Source organism: Tauraco erythrolophus, chromosome 4 (genome assembly GCF_009769465.1).
Source record: "Tauraco erythrolophus isolate bTauEry1 chromosome 4, bTauEry1.pri, whole genome shotgun sequence".
Classification (NCBI taxonomy): domain Eukaryota; kingdom Metazoa; phylum Chordata; class Aves; order Musophagiformes; family Musophagidae; genus Tauraco; species Tauraco erythrolophus.
Window position 1 is genome coordinate 3,857,982 of NC_141468.1, and position 22,774 is coordinate 3,880,755.

At 41.7% G+C, this 22,774-nt stretch overlaps 1 protein-coding gene across 1 annotated transcript in view; it reads right to left on the reverse strand.

The window, feature by feature from the left end:
- Window positions 1-22,774, reverse strand: part of MKLN1 (muskelin 1) — a 106,833-nt gene that overhangs the window by 78,495 nt on the left and 5,564 nt on the right. The window contains exons 2-4 of the mRNA XM_086609758.1: window positions 11,382-11,451; window positions 3,407-3,549; window positions 1,933-2,021 (exon numbers count right to left, since the gene is read on the reverse strand). Coding sequence (XP_086465884.1) covers window positions 1,933-2,021; window positions 3,407-3,549; window positions 11,382-11,451 — 302 coding nt within the window. The remainder of the gene's footprint in view (window positions 1-1,932; window positions 2,022-3,406; window positions 3,550-11,381; window positions 11,452-22,774) is intronic.

A 22,774-nucleotide genomic window follows, 5' to 3' on the forward strand; every position in this document is an offset into this window, starting at 1 on the left:
CTGCGGTGTCAGTCTCCAAAAGTCCAAAAGGGCAGATTTTGGCCTCATGTTTGCTGGCAGCATTACAAGGAACGCAGCACGGAATTTCAAATTTTCAGTTACTTTGGCTAGCAGCTTGGAAATTTTAACAAACTAAAAACATATTCAAGCTGTGAATCCGAAAATAACAGAATTTCGTAACATCATTTCGAAGTTGTTTCACAGCAAAAACCACTCATAGCTTCACAAACAAAACGATGCCAGTCACCAAATAAAGGTGCTGATGAAAAGATTGTTTTTAATTTCTGCCCTAGTATAGGAATTTTTTCATAGAAGATAGCTTCAAGAAACGAAAGGCTACAGACACAGCTAAAAAGGAAAACTCATTTCAAACCATAACTAGTGAGCAAGTGACAGTTAAATATGAATCTAATATTAACGTATATAACGGAACGCTTATTGCTATGCAAGAAACCCATCCCAAGAAAACAAGTCACGTCATGCCAGAGAAAAAATCCTGGTAACAGAAATTAATCAGCTTTTCACTTTCATAACAAGTTTCAACTTAGTGCTACACTTCATAACATCAGAACACATTTTGCTGGAATACAGTTTACACTTCCAGAGAAGCAGCTAGTAATCCTTCCACTCACCCCTTTAGCCCTCCAGTAACTACATGCTGGTTTTTAGCCACTGGAAAACAACATTTCCCAAAAACCTGATGTGAGAAGCTTCAGAATACAGTTAAAAAAAAAAAAAAAATCAATTTAACTTCCTTAATGGAGAAAACCTTTAACTCCAACTATTCCTCTGCTTCTCTTGAGGTTTCCTAAAGCCAAGTGTTACAGATGCTTCCAAAAGCAGCAGCCAAAACCAAACCCAATGAACAACCAATTTCTCCACTTCTCTAAGAACGGGAAACACCACTGTTTAAGGCACAAAAATATTACTTGATTTCCAGCCTGAACGTTCCAATTCCTCAGCAAACAGAAGAGTCAAAGCTGCGTAGAAGAGACTAGAGCAAAGGGCTCTGAGGGGAGCCCCTACACAGCCACCATCATCCATGTCTTGGCAGAGGAATTACCCAACTCTTCAAAACACTCCTAAATCCATCTGAAATAGCCAAGAGGATCTCATCTCACTTTTCAGCAACTACCTCCTTGCTCTATTTTTAACCTTAAAGCTTAAAACCAATAATTCTTTTGCTATCTCAGTAGATGTGAAGGGCAAGATAAACGTTCTGAGCTACAAAAAGCTGAAAGGCTCGGAATTCTTGGGTTAAATCCAACCGGTTTCACTGACGGCCACTGTCAGACACTTTTTCTCTCTGGCCTGCATGAAGCAAGGAAGAGAGATCCTCACCTCCCATCACAAGTCACAGTCACTGGCCTTTGTTAGCACCCCCTTCAGCAAGCTTCACCAGAGAAACAAGACTAGACATCATGGGATATAATTCTTCTTTTTCCCTGGATGTCATTTTTAGCCGGAGACGAGACATAATGATTAGAGTAGCAGGAAGGGAACAAGGAAGGCTTCTGCTGTTGCTCTATCTGTTGCCAGCGTGTTGGAGAACAAAAGATTTAAACTTTTTTCAAACTGTAGGGTTGTCAATACTGAAACTTTTACTGGTATTTAGCTTAATGATTTTTTTAAAAAAAAAAACTCTATATAGCAATTTATAGTAGGACAGTAAGCAGCTTCTCCAGCAATGTTGACTCAGCAACTATATTTCTGAAAATTACTGCTTTCATTCCCCAGGATTTAAATTATGAAGCCATTATTTCATAGTAATAGGACTTCACTGTGTTCCAATCTAACCAGCCTAAAAGATCATGAAATGGAACAGCTATTGTGGATACTTTGCCTGAGTACAATGAAGTCACAAGTGCCAAGACTGGCACAAGTATAAGAAGAGATTATTTTCTACTCAGAATGCTAAAAAAATGCATTTACCTATCTTAATGAATCGACAGGGGAACATCTGTTCATCAATTTTATGCTTCAAGGTGAATGTTTCTTTGTTATAATCATTCTTTAAGCCACTGTGGGAAAAAATAAATAAGGTTACTAAATCTTACCTTGTATTTTAGGACTAGCTAATAAATGCAATCTAGGTCATGCCTGAAATGTGATGCTTGTTTCATATTACTACGAATCACAAGTACACATGCTGGACCAATGCCTGGACTCCCAGCCACCACCTTATCTCCCTGGGAGGCAGCACTGGCTAGTGGTTTCAGAAGAGAACTGACTTCGGATCAGTGCTGCTCGTCAGCGCCTGTAACCCTGTGACTTCAGCCCTGAACTACACTTTTCTGTTCTTAAGAGGGAGATGGACCAGCTCTCAGGATTATCACACTGCCAAAGTGCTTTGCAATCTATTTACAGACACTACTTTATAAAAATATCAAATATTTAGTATAATTTATCAGAAATCTTAAGTCCATTTTTACTGAAGATGCAAGTACAGGTCCCAAAATAGGGATTTTTATTCAACTTTAGTACAAGTGAAATGATATCAGTAATTACTGTGCTACTAAAACCTCTTCCCTCATAATTCTAGCAACAATAAAGTAAAACTGCAAGACTGTCTATCTAAAGAGGGCAGAAGGGTTGTGGCTAGTTTCTATACGGTGTTGAAGGGTACCCGCAACAAAGAACTTCCCATGTTTCTCCATGGCTGTTCTGCTTGACTACAGATGATGTACACCCATACATTCCTTGGAGGTGGACTTTCCTTCTGTAGGCCTCCAAAAATAGACTAGTTCTACTACTCATTTCGCTTGTACTCCTAGTGATTTAAATATCATTTCCCCTTCTGAAACAGAAGGCTCCTTAAAAGGCACTTGCAAATTTACATCAGTAACTACTCCAAATCTCTGGATAGCCTGAATAGCCAAAAGGCTCTTTCAGTAGTCCCTATCAGTACAATGACCAAATGAAACTAAACAAACATGGGGTTTGTATTTGCTTATCTGATTTCTTTTCCCATTTGAAGAAAGGCAGAGCAGCTGAGTAGCCCAGACCTTTACAGCTGCAACAAGGCTCCTGACATAAGCAGGTTACTTGGGATTTTAAAAGCTACTTTAAGTTACCCACACCTGGGGAATCATTTCTCTTGTGCCTCAAGCACACGCAAGAAAGGAATCACAATCCAGCAACGTCGCACCCTGCTCTCAGCTCTTCCAAATCTCCAAGAGTTTGCTCTCCACAAATCCTATGCGGTTAGAGCACGCTAAGGAAGGCTTCCTGGAGCAAGCGTTGGGATTGCTGCTCTCTGACCTGACCATAAACACAAGGGCAGCTAATTGAAGGACCATAACCACAGCTCTATTACACTGTCAGCCATGTGTCTGCTTGGGGTGAAGGGGAAGAGCATTTTGGTCCAGCCTTTATGATTACCACAGCTGAAGAAATCACGTCTTACCTGGATAAGAGATCTGTCATGTTTTCCTCATTCATCCCACCAAAGACTTTAAACTTCTTTAGATTGCAGACATGTGTTTTCTCGTATTTGCCAAATGTGATACTCTGGACTATGGCAGGTCTTTCAAGTTTCAGAATCAAATACTGCGGAAGAGAGAACAGTGAATTTTAATATTAAAGCCAAGGCTGCAAAACACACTAAGGGAGGAGCATTACAGCCTTCAAAAATCCAGTTTACAAAGCCAGAGAATGAAAGTTGAGATGATCCCTCCCCACTATTACATTATCCTCTTTGTCCCCGGAATGAAGCAAAGGTTTTTTAGGAATATTACTTTAAAAGCAGTTTATCCAGGAAAAAAAAGATTTGGTCGAACTACCTATTGCTAGCATTTCTATCCAGAGCTTACATACATTCCTTCAAGTTGGATGCAAGACTTCCTGAAATCTGGCAAACAGGATCAAACTACGGAGAGCGATGATTCAAACGCCCACTACAGCCTGAAATGAAACCTAAGCTGAATGCACAATTAGATAAATACAGGCTGCTCCACATGCTAAGAGAACATCGGATTACTTTTCCTCTCTGGGCTGACACTGTTTAACCACTGAACACAGACCACGTTTGATGTGTGGCTAACACAGGAACCAACTGCTTATTACCCATGCCAAAAAAAACCCAGCCACTTCGCTGACAACAAAGGGGCTCCACACCTAAAACGATGAAAATGTTCTCCCCTCGGGAATGTTTGCTCCTCCCTTACACAGACACCCCCCCGCCCCAGTGTAGGAATGGTCAGATTATTTATATTCAGGCTCCAGCTGCCAGCTTCACCAGCACTGCTGGAGGAAAAGATGTTTCACTCGAAAAGCACATGCAGAGAAGCGCTCGCACCATTCACCAGGGACCACTGAGCACCGAGTTTATTTAACCTTCTCCTACAAAACAGGTCTTGGAGGGAGTCTGGAGACATCCTGTTTTGCAGAATACATCGAGTTTTACACCTGAAAACAGTATGTTTAATTCTCTTCCCTAACTTCTCAGAAATAAGCAGTACGCAACAGAGAAATGAGACCAAGTGCAGAATCAAAATTACTCATCGTGCTGGATTTTATTACAAAACCCTACGATCAAGGCTACAGCACAAGCAGATCAGCCAGCCACGTAGGACACCTCCCACAGCAGGCACTGCTGGTGGCCCTTTCCTCCCAGAAGCAGCACTGCCAAACCAGACGGGACGCAGTATTTCGAGTCCTTCCTCGATACCAAGAGGAGCATCTGCATGCGCGTGGCTGCTGTCTATGGTTCCCAAGCAGAGACTGGCATCTCTCCACAAAGCATTGTGGGCATCACTCTGTCCTATATGGCTCTATATGCGTTCAGCTCTGGAGTCCCCAACACAAGAAGGACATGGAGCTGCTGGAGTGGGTCCAGAGGAGGGCCACAAAGATGATCCGAGGGCTGGAGCACCTCTGCTATGGAGACAGGCTGAGAGAGTTGGGGCTGTGCAGCCTGGAGAAGAGAAGGCTCCGGGATGATCTTCTAGCAGCCTTCTAGTACTTAAAGGGGGCCTACAGGAAAGCTGGAGAGGGACTTTTTACAAGGGTGTGTAGTGACAGGACAAGGGGCAATGGCTTTAAACTAAAAGAGGGGAGATTTAAATTGCATATAAGGAAGAAATTTTTCACTCAGAGGGTGGTGAGGTACTGGAACAGGTTGCCCAGAGAAGTTGTAGATGCCCCATCCTTGGAAGTGTTCAAGGCCAGGTTGGTGGAGGCTTTGGGCAACCTGGTGTAGTGGAGGGTGTCCCTGCCCATGGCAGGGGGGTTGGAACTAGGTGATCTTTGAGGTCCCTTCCAACCCAAACCATTCTATGATTCTGTCTATGGGATAATCTTACACTAAAAGCGCATCTTTTGGGCGAGAAGCGGAACAAGTTTCCCCCCATTTAGTTGTGTCTTTCTGTCACAGCCCTATAAAGCAACTAATTCCAAATCTAGGAGCAGTACTGACATCGTTCTAGAGAGCATCAGGATAAATCTGTGGTCTCAACGGTTGGTCCTCACTATGTTTACAGAAAGCTCAGCTTAAAAGAAATATTTGTACACATAGCAGTTGCTGTTAATAACGCAGACTGCACAGGTACCTATTTAGAATCAGGAGGATTTAGTGCCAAAGATGTTTCCAGCAGCTTAAATTTTTTCAAAATGAAGAAAATAAATCAGTATCAGCACTGCTAGGGTGCAACAGAAGAATGCTTTGGTGCCTTCTCAGATTTACTTTTTTTTCTGAAGAAAAATTTCTAGTTTTGTTAAGAACACCATCCACCTAAACGTCAGAACCCACTGTTGGTTTAACTAGCACTAAGCCGCGTTTTTGTCTCAAAGTGCCTCCCAAACTTCAGAAAATACAAGGCTCTATACAGAAAAATATTTTCTAAAGCAAAGAAAAGGAAGGGATGAGCAAAAGGACGGTCCTGTAATGAGCAAGGCAGTACTTGATTCATGGCACAGCTCGCTGCCAAAATTCCCATGCAGAACAGACAGTACACAACAACGTCTAAGAACTCCTCCTACACCATCGTATCTTCCCTGCAGATTTCTCCCGAAGCCTAAAAAGCAAAGCCAGCACTACCAGCACCAGCAACTGCAATTCTTCATCTTGCTGGAATCACGAGCCTAGCGCTTGGGTCATGAAGACATACTTTCTCACGTACCACACAAGATTTGCGCAAGCTTGGCACAAACGTCACCCTGCATTATCCACTTCTTAACCGAAATTAAGGGAGAGAAAACCGGGACCGCAGGTAAATCCTTTACCTTGGCATACAAGCCTGGAAGGGGGCATGGCATGGCAATTTCCCCACATGGCTAGCTGGGATTTCTTAAACCTGCAGATGGAGAAGGAACTCTACAGCCCTCCTTCCTGCTTCCACACACCCCATCACCTGCTGAGTCAGGCAGATGTTACAGAAAATACAAGTCAAACAGAACCTTTCTGGGAATTTATCTGCTGACTGGTATGGAAACAGAAGACAGGTTTGCTTTAAAGCCTGTGGCCCAGTACCTGTACCTATGTACGTATTTATTTTTTTTAATACATATACATACACATATATAAAAATACATACAGAGATGTACTTTTTGGGTTTATACACAAATATACATACTGCTGCCACTGGGAGTACTGGCTACAAATCTCACTGATGTTGCAAAAACATCCTGCCTCAAGAGCTGCAAACGGCTGGCTGCATGGATATTTTCAGACTGCTACCAGGATTTTGATGTGACAGACTATCCTCTATAGCTTTGAAAGATGTGATAGAAGTGTCCATGAGATCAAGTGATTTATTTAACCTGGAGAGAACAAGTCTGAGATTTCAGACAAACACGTATACCAAGATATTTGACACTTTACCATTGTATTGCTATAAACAACATCAGTACATTTAACATCCAAGTATTCATGAAGTATTCCAAAAATTCAAACTATAAACCAAAGTGTTTGTTCATTAGAGGCATGGCACACAGACACTAATTGGCATAACTCAAAACCCTCAGTCTAATTGTTAAGCCTCAAATTACAACACTTACAAAAAAGATTGTACAAACATCAAAAGAGTAAAACTTCTGGTTTATGATTAAATGCATTTGTAAGTGAAGACGTACAAAGAACAGAGTAGAGGAAGTCATGTATGGCACTTCAGCACCTCAACAGCTTGTTACAGCACATCCAAAAAAGCAAATCCAGTCCTGTCACACTGAGAGCTGCAGCAAAATAAAAAACTTTTTTGAAGCTCTGGTCTGTGCTACCATTTGATGACAACCATATGCATGCTTCTGCATAACACACTAAGTGTCAATTTTATTAATGTACTTTCAGTTAATTCCTGATATGATCTACACAGCAGGATGGAAATCAAGAGAAGAAAACTGGTCTTCTCAGATGCAAAACTGAAACCAATTGTTTGGACAATGCCACTAACTGTATCCATATGCTCTTTAACCGTTCAAAATTTACATTTCCACACCAAATAAACTGGAATAGATTCCAAACTGCACTATGCAAGCTGCCTGTGCATTGAAGTCACATTGTACTTTATATTTATTTTTCTCTTTAACCATTTCTGCTCAAGCATTTTTTATCAAGCAGCAGTGAAACTTGTATTGCACGTGAAAATAAAAACACAAAGTAAAAGGACCTACCCTTGTCCACTACACAAACCTACCCATCGCTTTTGCAATTAAGCTTGTGGCTAAATAAAAACCTCCCCTTTTGTTCTACACATTATTAATCAAGCCACCCAGGGGAATTAAATGTTCTGCACACAGCCTTCAAGTCAGACCATCGCTGGAGCCATCAGGATGAGCGTTTACAAAATGGTCTTCAGCATGACCAGCCTTATTGCTTCACACTTCCTATGTAAGCCTAGAACCAGTTTAAAAATAGAACCATCAGCCCTCTTCTGACCGAACAGGTTACTACACAACAGGTTTGTTATTGAATGTATAATTTCTGGGTCATTCTCTATTTCAAGACTCAAGAGAGATATCTAGTTTAATAAACAGAAAAACAGCTGTCATATGTATTTCCTTTCACTGGCACTCATTCATAACCAACTGGTGGCTTTCACGGCCACGAGAATTATTTAACTCTGCCATAGCCATAAAGGTAGCAAAACTCTCTACGAAATGTAGTCACGCGGCAGCACTTCAAGTGTCTAAACTTCCACTTTCATTTTCTTTCCTTTTTCAAAAAGGTTTAATACGGACTCCAGCACACTCACAGCAAAGCAGAGATCTTCATCAAGCCACTGAACGCATTCTTTTACTTATGTTCTTCTAGTTCATGCTCAACCTAGCAAGAGGAACACTCGAAGAAAAGTTGCCTGGAGAGGTTTTGTTTCACTCAACAAGGGAAGGCAATAAATCAATACTTAGGGACTCGCTCACAGAATCACAGAATGGTTTGGGTTGGAAGGGACCTCAAAGATCATCTAGTTCCAACCCCCCTGCCATGGGCAGGGACACCCTCCACTACACCAGGTTGTCCAAAGCCTCATCCAACCTGGCCTTGAACACTTCCAGGGATGGGGCATCATATTTTTACCTGGAAGGCAGCACAGCACACCACCTCAGCAGGGAATTACTAAACCCTTACATCAAGGTGAGACACTGTGACGAGACAAATACCAGCGATTAGGGCTGCAGAGCTTATGAAAATATCTCACAGCACGTTCCCATGAGCAGGACTGACATTAGCCCTTGTGTTGTGTCTGAGCCCTAGTTTCAGCTAACAAAGTTGGAAACAAGGAAAGTTTAATTTTACCAAGTTTTAGTTCACTTCCTGTCCCACACTACTACTTAACAAATGCATCACCAAAAACGTGACCAATTTTTAAATGAAGTGATGCCGACACACATGCCATAAAACGCTTTGCAACTTCATTTTCCATAGCATACATGACGTTTATTCTAGGAAAAGTCTGCGTATCATCATTTTTTGTAATATGAAATACCCAACTTCTAATATAAAGCAATTTCCCCCCAACTTCTCTCCACACTACACTTATAATTCAATCACCCACTATTTCAATTGAAGTTTTCCAAGCTAAGAATCTGCCTTAAGAACTTCAGCCATCTGCAGCAACGAGGAAGTAGAAAATCCGCATAGAAGCTTTACTGGCATTAAAATGTGTCAGTCTTTCAACGGGCAAGGTGCAAAAACTACCTATTTTGAGCAAAATGCAACCAAACTTGAAGTTCTTTTGTCAACTATGAGACAACACAATATGAAACTTTCTATACACAGAAATAACAAAAACTGCATTCTTTGCACACAGGTCTCTTCTGGAAATTTTAATTCCTTATTTCCATTTTCCAGTTAATTTTTCAAGTAGAAGTTACTGTAAAAAATGCTCTACATGAAGAATTAAACACTCAGGTTAGAAGCACGAGAATTAGCTCAAGTACATATTAGAGACACTGCAAATACATCATCTCTCTCACTCAGTGCTCAGGATTGGGCTTCTGAACTGAAGCCGCTGTGCAGCATATTATACTCTCACTATTCAAGGAAGAGGAATCCCGTAGGATGGTCTTTTCCACTTAGACAGCCAGGTTTTCTGTTGGTTTTGTCTTCAAATAACACAATAAACCTCAAATACTGTCTTGCCAATCTCAGTTGTCATTACAAAGACTCAAGTCAGATCAAGGGACATCAAATCTGAATACTTTATATATATACACACATATATACATGACAGATATATGATAGCGTTAATTCCTCCTTCTGATATCAAAAATTCGGTTTATATAACTTGCTTATCATGTGGGGCAGTGCCCAGTTCTCCAGGGTTAGATTCAGTAATTCTGCAACAGCATCTTCATTCAGGCCACGATCAATACCCATAAAATTGTTGCAGGACATCTCTAACAACCCTGTGTGGTTTGTACAGAAGTCACTAATTATTTCCTGCTTGATCTACATGCTTGAATATAACTCGTATCATCGCTTATTCCATAAATTGGGAATATTCTAAAGCATTCAGTCACAAGACATGTATTCTCATTCCAGAATCAGGTTTTTAAATAATGTTCAGGACAGCACAGAAAACGAAAACACAACTTTTAGCAACAACTAGGAGCACTTCCAGTGAAAAAGCCACTCCACAGCTACACCACAAGCCAAACTTGGTTTGTAACAAGACACCTCTAAGAAACATCTGGGCTTCCTGCATGAAAGGAGTAAAGGATAGCACAGACTGGGATACAATACATGCTCAATGCCCATTATCCTGCGGTCAATAGTTCCTAGATAGAACTGCTTCAGGCTATGGATTAAATTCCTATGCTGTTTATCTATATAGCTATATAGACGTGTTAAAAAAATTAAATTAAAAGAGCAGTAGATGAACAGAGGCATTAAGAGGATCAAAATTGTTAGTCTTCATGAGCAGGTTTCAAACATGTTAATGGTATAAGCAAGACAGTTTTCCCTCTCCTCCTAAAAAAAGAGAAACCAAACTCACTTTTACAGACACAACAGTATAGAATACTTCATCATTAAAATCAAGATGAAAACCTTTCAGCTGGATAAGATGACCTGCTGCTATAGGGAGCCGCCAGTCTAGACCATAGATTTTTAACACAACTTCAAAGCAAAATTGCAAGATTTACCTTGAGAAAAATTCTATGAGAATTAACTCATGCAGAATACTTGGATTAAGTGTTCTTATACCTTGCAGGTAGATAAGCAGAACTTTGCATGAGAGAGATACCACACAACACACACTACTGTGCAACAGTGTTTTAAACAAAAGAATTTAAAACAGCTTAAGAGATATAGAAGCTGATCAAACAGTACCAGTTTAGTAAGTAATAAGGCGTAGATCCAGCACGAAGAGAAGGCTAACACATTTATTGGAGAAAAAAAATTAAGTACAAGGATAAGCACTTTTTTCCTGGATAATCTTACAATGTAATTAATAGTAGAAAAGTGAATTAGATGCTAAAATCAATACAAGTCTTATTTTAATAAGGTGATTAACCAGCAGAAGAGGTGACATTCATGTCTCTAAACAGAGCGTATGCTTCTAAACGCACTATTAGAAGAAACAAATCCAAGGTCCTTAGATCTGGGATTCAAGGCCAGCGATCTACAAGAGTTCCCAGTGGTGCTGACAAAGGGGGACCTGCATGCCTCATTAGCAGCTTCATCTAACCATAAGGTTAGATTATTTCCAGTACAACCATGATTGTCAAGGATGAAACAAAACTCCCCCCGCAAAAAAAGCGTTTCTTGCAAGATCACAAATAAATTGCTGGAAAAACGTAATGCACCGACGACCTGCATTTTATCGAGAGAATGTAGTCTGTAAAGGCTGTCAATCTAAATGGCAGCAGCCAAATTTACAACAAAAACTCCAGTATCAAGTTGTACAACACAGCTATACAGTTGCAGAGATGCAGATGCTTACCTGGGGAGGGTAATTGCTTTCTGATGACCACCTTGAGGACTGATCATTGGGCTTGTCCACCAAGATATTCCTAAAAAATGAGAAGCCAGGAGTAATTTAAATAAACGCCACTTCGTATTTTACATCCCCAGTAAGACCTGTCACATATGCAAGATCAATAACATTCTCATGCAACTACCCAAATCACTAGGCAGAGACTAAGGTTCTCCCTCTCTTTTATTAGAAATTTTCTACGTTGCTATTTTACAGGACCCACCAAAATACGCCTCTAAGCCTTGTGGTTGTGAAATGGAGCTCCAAGTTGCGAAATAAGAAAATCCAAATTGTGAAACAAATGTGAAACAGATTAATTTACGTAGGCTCGAGTCCATGACGAAGCGGAAAAAACGGTCTCGTTCACCTCAACGGGGTAAGAAGTTTTCAATAAGGTTAAAATGATGAGCAGTAAAACAGTTAGCAGGCCAAAAACTATCCTTTACCAGACAGGCGATACTGGAACGCAGAGAGCGAGCTGCCAACCTCCTTAAGCTTTGCTGGACTGTGGAAGATGGCCATCTAACTCATGTCAAATTTTAACAAGTATTTTTCATATGAGCTAGAAACCTAGTAGAAGTTCAGCTCTTCAATCAGCAAAATTACCTCTGAGTTGCTTTCTTACAGTTTGGAATAGCACAGCACTTTGGCAACTAGCAGAAACTATCAGAAATTCAGAATAGGTTTTTGGCTGAAATGAAACAGATTCATCATGATAATCATATGAGGGATCTGCCTTCCTCTCTCCTATAACCATGCGGCTTAAAACTCACCTCCCTGATTACACTAGAACACTAAACAAACAAAAAAAAAAATCCCTAAAATATATATAACTATTGGCAAGGTAACAATGCATCACCTGCTAGACAGGGCTCACAAGCTCTACCACATCCAGCTAAGGAACTCGCCAGCTCGTAAAACTTATGTAAAAAGAAAGCAGCAGTCATCCAAAAGGCTTATGCCATCTCCATCTGCTGTGTAGGAGGAAAAAGAACACGAGCATCTGGATTACTACAAAGGGCTGGAGGAAAAAGCACTCCTATAAAAGCTGAGAAGGGAAAGAGGTTAAGTCAGAGGTTGAGCATTAACAGACAGAGAAATTAGCTCGTTCTTTCCACACTGGGCAGATCAAAATCACCACACTAGCAACGGTATCCAAGCAGTCCTGTGCCGTGACAAGGGAGACAGCACAGAGCTGGACCAGGGTGGCCCCTTAAAATAGGTACATTTTAGAGAGCTGGACTGGTGGCTGCCTGCAGGCTTTACCAGAGACATGTCACGATTTTTACACGGCATAGGAACAAAACTCAGGTCCCCTCTCCATCATCACATGGCATCTATTATCATAGCAATGTCCGCGCCAGCCCGGGCCAGCAGCTGGTTTATTCGCACATCCCCAACGGGGAAAACATGTTTGAAGAGCACACGGGCACGCGCTGCCCTCCTGCTCTAACCCCATCAACATCGGAAACATCGAGCCTCTGATCTGCATAATTAAAACATCCAACTAAGCACATCTAGTTTGCAGCGCGAAGAGACTCAACTCCAAAAGAAAACCTAGCCCCCATCTTTGGTTACAACGGGGACAAAAACAATCGACCAAATTACAGGGGAGAATTTGGGAACCGGTAAGACACAGATTTCCAATAAAAGTTGCCAGTCTCAAAGCTAGGTCACCACTAGAAACCAACACACACTTGTTCTGAGAAGAATCGTACCTGTGGTCTCCTATATCACGCCACAGGCAAGGCAAAAAGATTTTGGAATTTCTTAGTATCTTTTAGTATCTGTAGAGAGAAAAAAATCTTGGACTTGAAGCAGGTATGTATCTTATATTAAATACTTAAGGAACATTAAGGCAGATAAAAATCAGATAACACTGTATGGTTTTTCTCCCTTACGGAATTTTATCCCAGCATGCAAGAAGACAATTTACCCTACAGAGTAAATTTTATTTATGATGCTATTACATTTGTTTAAACATTAGATAAGCCCTTCATACATTAAGCAATATTTGCAGGAATTAGCACTGTTACACGGTCAGATAATGCCCTGCTGGAAAGAGGCATTTTATAACTGGGACGGATCCCAAAGATCGTATTTTTAGAAGTAGATTTGTTTGCTTCTGCAGGTCAAAGATCAGTTTGCCACAACTGAAGAGTACCTCAATCAGTACAGCTAGACAAGATAAAAATCTTTCTGCAGAGACAAAGAAATGGGACAGACAGCTCACACAAAATTAAGGCTAAATAGAAATTTAAAAGATAAAGACAGCAGTGTCACTGGAGTTATAAATATGTTTAAAAATACATGAGTTATTAATTTATTAAGATTAAACAAACATTGAAGACTTTAGTCCATATGTACAAAGTCAATTTACCATAGTGGTTTAGGCAAATTTATGGGCCTGGAGGAATTCAAGCATTCCAGCAGTCATGAGACAGTAAGAACAAACGCATATCCTAACGACAGATGCCTTTTTCCATGTAAAGCCTTTTCTCTGGACATCACAAAAGTCTTACACAGTACCTGTAGGCAGGCTTTTCAGATATGACACCTAGATTAAAACCTCTGAGAAACTTTAGAAGTGAAAATTCCATTAACTCCATGTCTTGCCATATAATTTTCACAAGGCATTAAAAAAAAGTATTTGTAAGCCCTTGAGCCACCAAGTACCAAGTAGTTTATGCAAGCTTTTCCTGTGAAAAAAAGCAATCCATTAAACGTGGTTGGAGATAACTCATAATCACAAACTGTAGATACAAGATCTAGCCTAACATAAATCTACAATACTGCCACGAGGGACCATTCCACCCACTCACGCCTGATCCTCCCCCTCCCTGCACCAGCAGCTATAATAAAGATTAGCATAAATAATTTCTTTAGTCAGACCAGTTCTCCAATTCGGCTTACTACCAGCACCAGCATACAAGGAGAAAAAACAAACAAACAAAAAAAACCAAAAAAAAAAAAATATGAGCAGCTGGATCTGGACTGTGGGTTCATACCAGAGTGAACTCCCAATACCACTCTCCCACTGGCAAGTAACTACCAAAAAAACTTTTTAGATGTCGTGATACCTCTGCTACTTTGTGGTAACCCTACCTACAAGGGCATGTAGTGACAGGACAAGGGGCAATGGCTTTAAACTGACAGAGGGGAGATTTAGATTAGATCTAAGGAAGAAATTCTTCCCTCTGAGGGTGGTGATGCACTGGCACAGGTTGCCCAGAGAAGTTGTGGCTGCCCCATCCCTGGAAGTGTTCAAGGCCAGGTTGGATGAGGTTTCGGGCAACCTGGTGTAGGGGAGGCTGTCCCTGCCCATGGCAGGGAGGTTGGAACTAGATGATCTTTGAGGTCCTTTCCAACCCAAACCATTCTATGATTCTACTATTGTCAGCATTCCCGTCACTAAATGAGAAGTGGATGGTTCTGGCTGCTTCGTGCAGAAAGCCCTCTTGGCAGAACACAGCGGAAGTTTCTTTTTATTACCCATGCAGACACTGGTCTTGCAACTGCTGGAAAGAGATAATTTTTTTCTTTTACCAACCCAGAAACTGTCATATCCATTGTACCAACTACTGGAATTTGAGATGTCCCCACGCTTGGTATTACCAGAGAACTTTTCCATGCAAAAAGCTCTGTGGTTTCTGGCATGAGAGTCACTAAGGGAGAGTTTTTCTTTGCTTCAGGGAGGGAGGAAGGGAAAAATAAGATGACTTTGCATAATATACTGCAAATTAGGTTTAAGGCTGCTATAATTTGCATCTAACCTAAATATTTTCCTGAAGCTGCTATTAAAGAAAGCCAGGACTTGAGGAATGAATCCTTAAGAATAAACAAATCCAAAACACCAGCTTTGCTTGGCACATCCAAATCGCTCTTCAGAGAGCAGCTGTGCAGAGAAGGGCACACGCATCTCCAAGAGGACTGGGAACTCAGACACGGCTCTTCCACAAAACCACCGCGGTACCACGCCATTAAACTGCAAAAATCATTCAGAGTGCCACGAAAACAGAATCTGACTGGAAACAGACAAAGCTCTTTCTTGGAGGATGTCCATGTGAGAATTTTTTTCTTTTTATTTTCCTACAACCATCCCAAAACAGACTAGTAAGAATACAGCCACTAGAATACATGGTATAATTTCCACTGAGTCCACTTTGCAGAAGGCTGTAAGACGTGGTGGGCCAACTATTTCAAACACTTGGAACCATCACACCAGCCAGTACAATGCAGGAACGGAGATACTATGGCCCAGCCGAGACACTGGAATGTACACAAAGTCTTAACCAAGAAAAATAGGAAAAAAAAAAAAGCATCACCAAAAAACCTTATTCCATGGATCTAGAAAGAATTAGAGACATTTTTCTCCTCTGACTCCCAGAAACTCACTGCAACTAATGCTGATTTCACACCACCTGGCCACGATGTTTAAAGGTCTCCATGTACCTATGGTCTTCCCTAACGCAGTTCAAAAACAAAACCTTTTTAGATTTTGTTATCAAGTTTCTCTCCTTTCTGTCGGAAAAGTTCTCTGCCTAAAATCATAGAATGATAGAATGGTTTGGGTTGGAAAGGACCTCAAAGATCATCTAGTTCCAACCCCCCTGCCATGGGCAGGGACACCCTCCACTACACCAGGTTGCCCAAAGCCTCATCCAACCTGGCCTTGAACACTTCCAGGGATGGGGCAGCCACAACTTCTCTGGGCAACCTGTTCCACTGCCTCACCACCCTCACAGTGAAAAATTTCCTCCTTAGATCCAATCGAAATCTCCCCTCCTTCAGTTTAAAACCATTGCCCCTTGTCCTGTCACTACATGCCCTTGTTCAAAGCCCCTCTCCAGCTTTCCTGTAGGCCCCTTTAGGTACTGGAAGGCTGCTAGAAGATCGCCCCGGAGCCTTCTCTTCTCCAGGCTGAACAGCCCCAACTCTCTCAGCCTGTCTCCATAGCAGAGGTGCTCCAGCTCTCGGATCATCTTCGTGGCCTCCTCTGGACCTGCTCCAGCAGCTCCATGTCCTTCTTGTGTTGGGGACTCCAGAGCTGAACACAGTATTCCAGGGGGGGTCTCACGAGAGCAGAGCAGAGGGGCAGAATCCCCTCCCTCGACCTGCTGCCTACACTGCTCTGGATGCAGCCCAGGACACAGTTGGCTTTCTGGGCTGCCAGCGCACGGTGCCAGCTCATGTTGAGCTTCTCATCCACCAGCACTCCCAAGTCCTTTTCCTCAGGGCTGCTCTCAATCCATTCTCCGCCCAGCCTGTACTTGTGCATGGGATTGCCCCCACCCACATGCAGGACCTTGCACTTGGTCTTGTTGAACTTCATGAGGTTCTCACAGGCCCACCTCTCCAGCTTGTCAAGGTCCCTCTGGATGGCATCCCTTCCCTCCAGCATGTCCACACCACCACACAGCTTGGTCTCACCTGCAAACCTGCTGAGGGTGCAGTTGATCCCACTGTCCATATCACCAACAAAGATGTTATATAGCACTGGCCCCAGTACTGACCCCTGAGGAACACCACTTTTTTTTTTTTAAGTTGCTTCTCATTACTGCCAGCCCAATGATACACAAAGGCCTTTACTAAAAAACAAACTTCTTAAACACAAAATGACACTGTGGCAGACATTTCCAGTAACTCCAGTAAGGAACTACTCCGCTTCACCCCCCCACACCTAGTTAAGATTTCTTTAAACAACACATTTTTGATTCATCAGCGCTTCCTCCTGATGCACGAGGAATTAAATGTTACCAATCCTGACTACGACTGCAGCGGGATACTGAATTCCCAGCAAGTTATCAGAGCCTGGTAAAGAACTTCTATTCCGGTGGCAATCAACAACCTTAAATCACGGATTAAACTTTTGACTGTGTCACAGCACTGAGCAACTCAAATCCTGAGCAGCAAGAGCTCCCAGCTCCAGGTTGGCAATATCAGTATCTGCACCGCAGAAAAACAAACTGGAGAAAAAATAAAATAAAATAAAGTCGGGCTTATTGGCATGACCTTGGTAACCACAGTAGCTTCACACATCACAGATGATTACCAGCCTAATTGTCCCCATGTTTACAGAGATCACAGCTTAGATGCAATTCAGCTGGTAAGCCATGCTGAATCTTTAAGCTTAAAAGTTACCAAGGTCTGTTCTCTCTCCACACTAGCTTTGGTTTTAAATTTAAAAATTGTTTCACCACTGAAACAACACGTTTTCTGCATGCAGTTAAAGCCTATTCACTTTTTGAAAAGAAAAATCACTTAAAATGCTGATAAAAATCAGCAATTACAAAGACTGCTTCACCCACTCATCTTTGGTGAACTGGTACTATCACAAAATCATAGAATGGTTTGGGTTGGAAAGGATCTCAAAGATCATCTAGTTCCAACCCGCCTGCCATGGGCAGGGACACCCTCCACTACACCAGGTGGCCCAAAGCCTCATCCAACCTGGCCTTGAACACTTCCAGGGATGGGGCATATACAACTTCTCTGGGCAACCTGTTCCACTGCCTCACCACCCTCACAGTGAAAAATTTCCTCCTTAGATCTAATCTAAATCTCCCCTCTTTCAGTTTAAAGCCATTGCTCCGTGTCCTGTCACTACATGCCCTTGTCCAAAGCCCCTCTCCAGCTTTCCTGTAGGCCCCCTTTAGGTACTGGAAGGCTGCTAGAAGATCACCCCGGAGCCTTCTTGCCTCCAGGCTGCACAGCCCCAACTCTCTCAGCCTGTCTCCATAGCAGAGGTGCTCCAGCTCTCAGATCATCTTCATGTCCTCCTCTGGACCTGCTCCAGCAGCTCCATGTCCTTCTTGTGTTGGGGACTCAGAGCTGAAGGCAGTATTCCAGGTGGGGTCTCACAAGAGCACAGTAGAGGGACAGAATCACCTCCCTCAACCTGCTGCCCACCCTGCTCTGGATGCAGCCCAGGACACGGTTGGCTTTCTGCACATTGCCGGCTCATGGTGAGCTTCTCATCCACCAGCACTCCCAAATCCTTTTCCTCAGGGCTGCTCTCAATCCATTCTCCACCCAGCCTGTACTTGTGCTTGGGATTGCCCCAACCCACGTGCAGGACCTTGCACTTGGCCTTGCTGAACTTCATGAGGTTCTCACAGGCCCACCTCTCCAGCTTGTCAAGGTCCCTTGATAATAATTATAATATTATATTAGTGAATATAATATTATCTGGAACCTTTTCTTTTGCCTATTTCTTTTCATAGTGCTTATTTCTACATGTCCACGCCACAAGGATATTTGAAATCCAGTCTTTTATGTGACCCACAAAGTACTAACTCAAGCAACATGGCATGCATGCAACCTAGCCTAGGTGAGGTTCCAGGAGGTTCCCTAAGCAGAAATAAATCCCTGCCTTGATAAAGACCAAGAATAGGATGAATTCTGTCCTTCGATATTCAAGGAAAAAGACAAAGATATTAGATTCTCCAGATCACTGGATTTGTAGCCAACAAATAAAATATTCCAGAAAAATTTGCCAGAGTTTAAGAAATCATCAGCTGTAGCCACTTTATAACAAAGTTCAGTTTTCATTTAAAAAAAGAAAATCTCACTTCTTGCTGGGAAAATAGTTTAGACAGTGTGTGAGTGTAGAGATTTCTACTGTGAGAAATCACCAGAAAAGCCACTGAACTTAAACTTCCCAAATCTTCCACAATACTGGTAGTGTAGCACACCTCAGTAGTGCATTGCTCTCACTTCCCATTTCCAAAAGCATTTTCTTGGAAAGGGACAGACTCTTTACAAGAACGTTAGAGGACAGCAACAGCTAGCACACACCCATGTAAATCCCCTATACTGTATTTTGGAAGCATCACAAACCTGGTAGAGTATTTTTGTTTGACTAACACACATATGGAAAGATTTTAGAAAGGCCAGGAGGTAAATTTAGGTCTTCTGTGATTTCCCAGCATTGCAACAATGCTCCTACATGCCATAACATCAGTAATATTTCCACTCAGTAGAGAAATCTACAAAACCAGACTGATGTCATGTAAAGATATAAATTCCTACTGTAAGCCATAAACACATCTTTAATATTCATCAGCACTGCAACTTCACACCTAGTAAAAAGCTCACCCAAAAACTGATGCCTGTAAAAGAATTTAAAGCAGATTCCGTTCAACAAAACAGACTGAAGCCCCCTCATGCCCAAACTAACGTCAGGTAGGGAGCTTTTTCACCAAAACTACAGAAAATGTGTCCTGGTTCCAGGTGGGACACCGTCACTGTATTAGCTTTCCTTTCAAAACTGAGGTCCTCTCTCTAACAGTGCAACTCCACTCCAGGCAGCCAGAACACAAAATACTGACCTGGGAAAATAAAGACCTGTCGTTAAGGACTGGTTATTTTGGGAATTGCATTACAAGTCAGAAACATTTGCCCCTAGAGCTACATTATGGAATAATTCCTTATTTTGGGGCAATATAAATAATTCATGCTGAAGGATACATTTGTTTCCAAGCCAATGTTACTTTTGTATTTGGCAGTTTCCAAACTGTACCAGAAAGCAGGTTTTTTAGGAGACAAAACGTGAAAGTTAGCAACAGCATGTCTTCATGAAATAATAGTGTGGGAACTCATTCAGCAATTCATAGAATCATAGAATCACAGAATGGTTACGGTTGGAAGGGACCTCAAAGATCATCTAGTTCCAACCCCCCTGCCATGGGCAGGGACACCCTCCACTACACCAGGTTGCCCAAACCCTCATCCAACCTGGCCTTGAACACCTCCAGGGATGGGGCAGCCACAACTTCTCTGGGCAACCTGGTCCAGTGCCTCACCACCCTCACACTGAAAAATTTCTTCCTTAGATCTAATCTAAATCTCCCCTCTTTCAGTTTAAAGCCATTGCCCCGTGTCCTGTCACTACATGCCCTTGTAAAAAGTCCCTCTCCAGCTTTCCTGTAGGCCCCCTTTAAGTACTGGAAGGCTGCTATAAGATCACCCCAGAGCCTTCTTGCCTCCAGGCTGCACAGTCCCAACTCTCTCAGCCTGTCTTCATAGCAGAGGTGCTCCAGCCCTTGGATCATCTTCATGGCCTCCTCTGGACCCGCTCCAGCAGCTCCATGTCCTTCTTGTGCTGGAGACTCCAGAGCTGAATGCAGTATTCCAGGTGGGGTCTCACGAATTTCTTACTCACAGGTCAATTTACCTAAACCAAAATTTTTTTCTTCCATTTTAACACTCTGTTAAGAGCACCTCTTTACTAATAAAACTTCCAAACATAGACTAGGCTAGAAAATTAGTATTTAAATAGTTATGCTAAGAGTCAAATGCTGCTTCAAGTATGTGCCTATAGAAAAGCTTTCAAGAAAAACTCAGATCGATACCACGAACCCAGCAGTCAGTCTGGGAAGAAAAGGCAGAGAAGACTGAGACACCAAACTCAAAATGACCATTTTCTCCATTCTCAAGACCATGCTGGTTTCCAGGAACTGCAGAACACACCAGCAGAGGAGGAGCAAGTGCTATTAACCACTTCAGTTTTGCAGTTTAAATTCAGACACGCAGGCTGCTATCCTCAACTTAAATATATGGTTGTGTTCCTTGATTTGAATTGATCCAGGAAATAATTTCTCAAAGATTATGCCTGCTGTGTTTCAGGTAAAGATTGAAATAGCAACTAAGGTAACAAACTGCTCTATACCTTCAGCACCCCTTTCTCCCCTTCCAGTAACTATTATACCATTGAATTCAGACCCAGATGAACTTACCACTGTTCCTGCAAAACTCAACAGGCCATAGTTAAAAAAAAAAAAAAGAAAACTACATTTGGTTTTAGAAGTTTATATTAACATGTAATTCAAGTCAGTCAAGCACTGGCTTGCTTTGGAAGTTTGGAACATCCTGACCTCTAGATAACTGGCTGAATCAATGCTGCACACACCACTTAACAGAAAAATCTTGCTCACATCATAAAGTCAATGGTGGCGATAAACCTAACAGCCATCTGCTAAAAAGAAGATGAATGTGCAGAAGAAGAAACTATATTCTTTGCCATGTAAAAAAAAAAAAAGGGAAAAAAAAAAATCAAACCGATCATACATGCTGTCTCAGCAATAACAACAGTTATCCCAAGGAAAACGTGCTCTGTTTGAAACAGTGTTTAAGTCTTTAAGCAAGTAATTAGTAATCAGGAGCTGGAAAACCTTTATTAAGCTTGCAGAATATAAAGCCACATACAGAACAAATGATCCACAATCTGATTATGATAACATCTCTAATGAAAATTTTACATTCTTAATATTTAAAAAAAAAAATGCCATCCCAGAAAAGACTGAACATCAGAGTAATACAGGCTCTGTCAGGTTAGTCACACCAGGAAACTAGAGCAATTAGCATTTTACCCTCATCCTTGCCAGTGAATAAAAGCGTCTAATCTCCTAAATAAAGGTTTAACTGGATCTTAAAATTTCTTCTCATACTACAGCATTTGTGCTTTCACCTGGGAAGCAAGAGCTATCAGACTTCTGATGTCAGTGTAAGGAAAGAGTAACTTCATAATTTTGTGATTTTTTTCACTACATCCACCTCTCCGACCTTCTTTCCCACTACTCCACCTTATCACACACTAGAGAAGCACCTAATACTTGTGTATTCAATCTCTAGGTAACTATTTTCTACAGAAATATTTTGTGTTTGAAGCACTCAATTTCAGCTTTCAGAGAAAAATCCTAGGCTACAGATGATGTAAGCAAGGGGGAAAATGCCTGTCAGGACATGAGATTGTCTAGAAACATCCAGAAAATCCACACAAACAAGTGGGAAAAAAAATACTTTCCACTGGACACTGAAAAGGACGAGAAGCAGAACTGAGAACATTTCTACACACAGGGTTCACCGGAGGGGAACAGAGCCAGTCAGTTCTCTTCATTAGCCAGTCTCTGCATTCCCAGCTCGTTTTAGAAAACGTTAAAAGTATTGATCAATATTGCAAAGACATCACAAGCACGTAATTGCAGATAGCCAGCAAGTGTGCCTGTTCATCTTCCCATATCTAATGGCAAAGCGATTAGAACAAGGAAAGGGAATTGGCTACATTAAAATATTCAAGTAAAGCTATAAATGCTGGCAATTTAAGTTGAAAAAACTACATTCGTGCTTATATGGGGAAAAAAAACCAGTCACAGTTCTACAACTGGAATGGAAATCATCACTGCTACGTAGCTGAAGTTATTTAAGAAACCATGAGACATGAGCGGTATCATGAAGACTTCCAGCGTATGGACGACACGCACAGCTCACCCCTGCCAGAAAAGCTCTAAATACGCTTTGCTAGTCCACCAGTTTGGTCTGGTTTAGATAGCTTTAAACTGTTGAGACCTCAACAGAAGGCG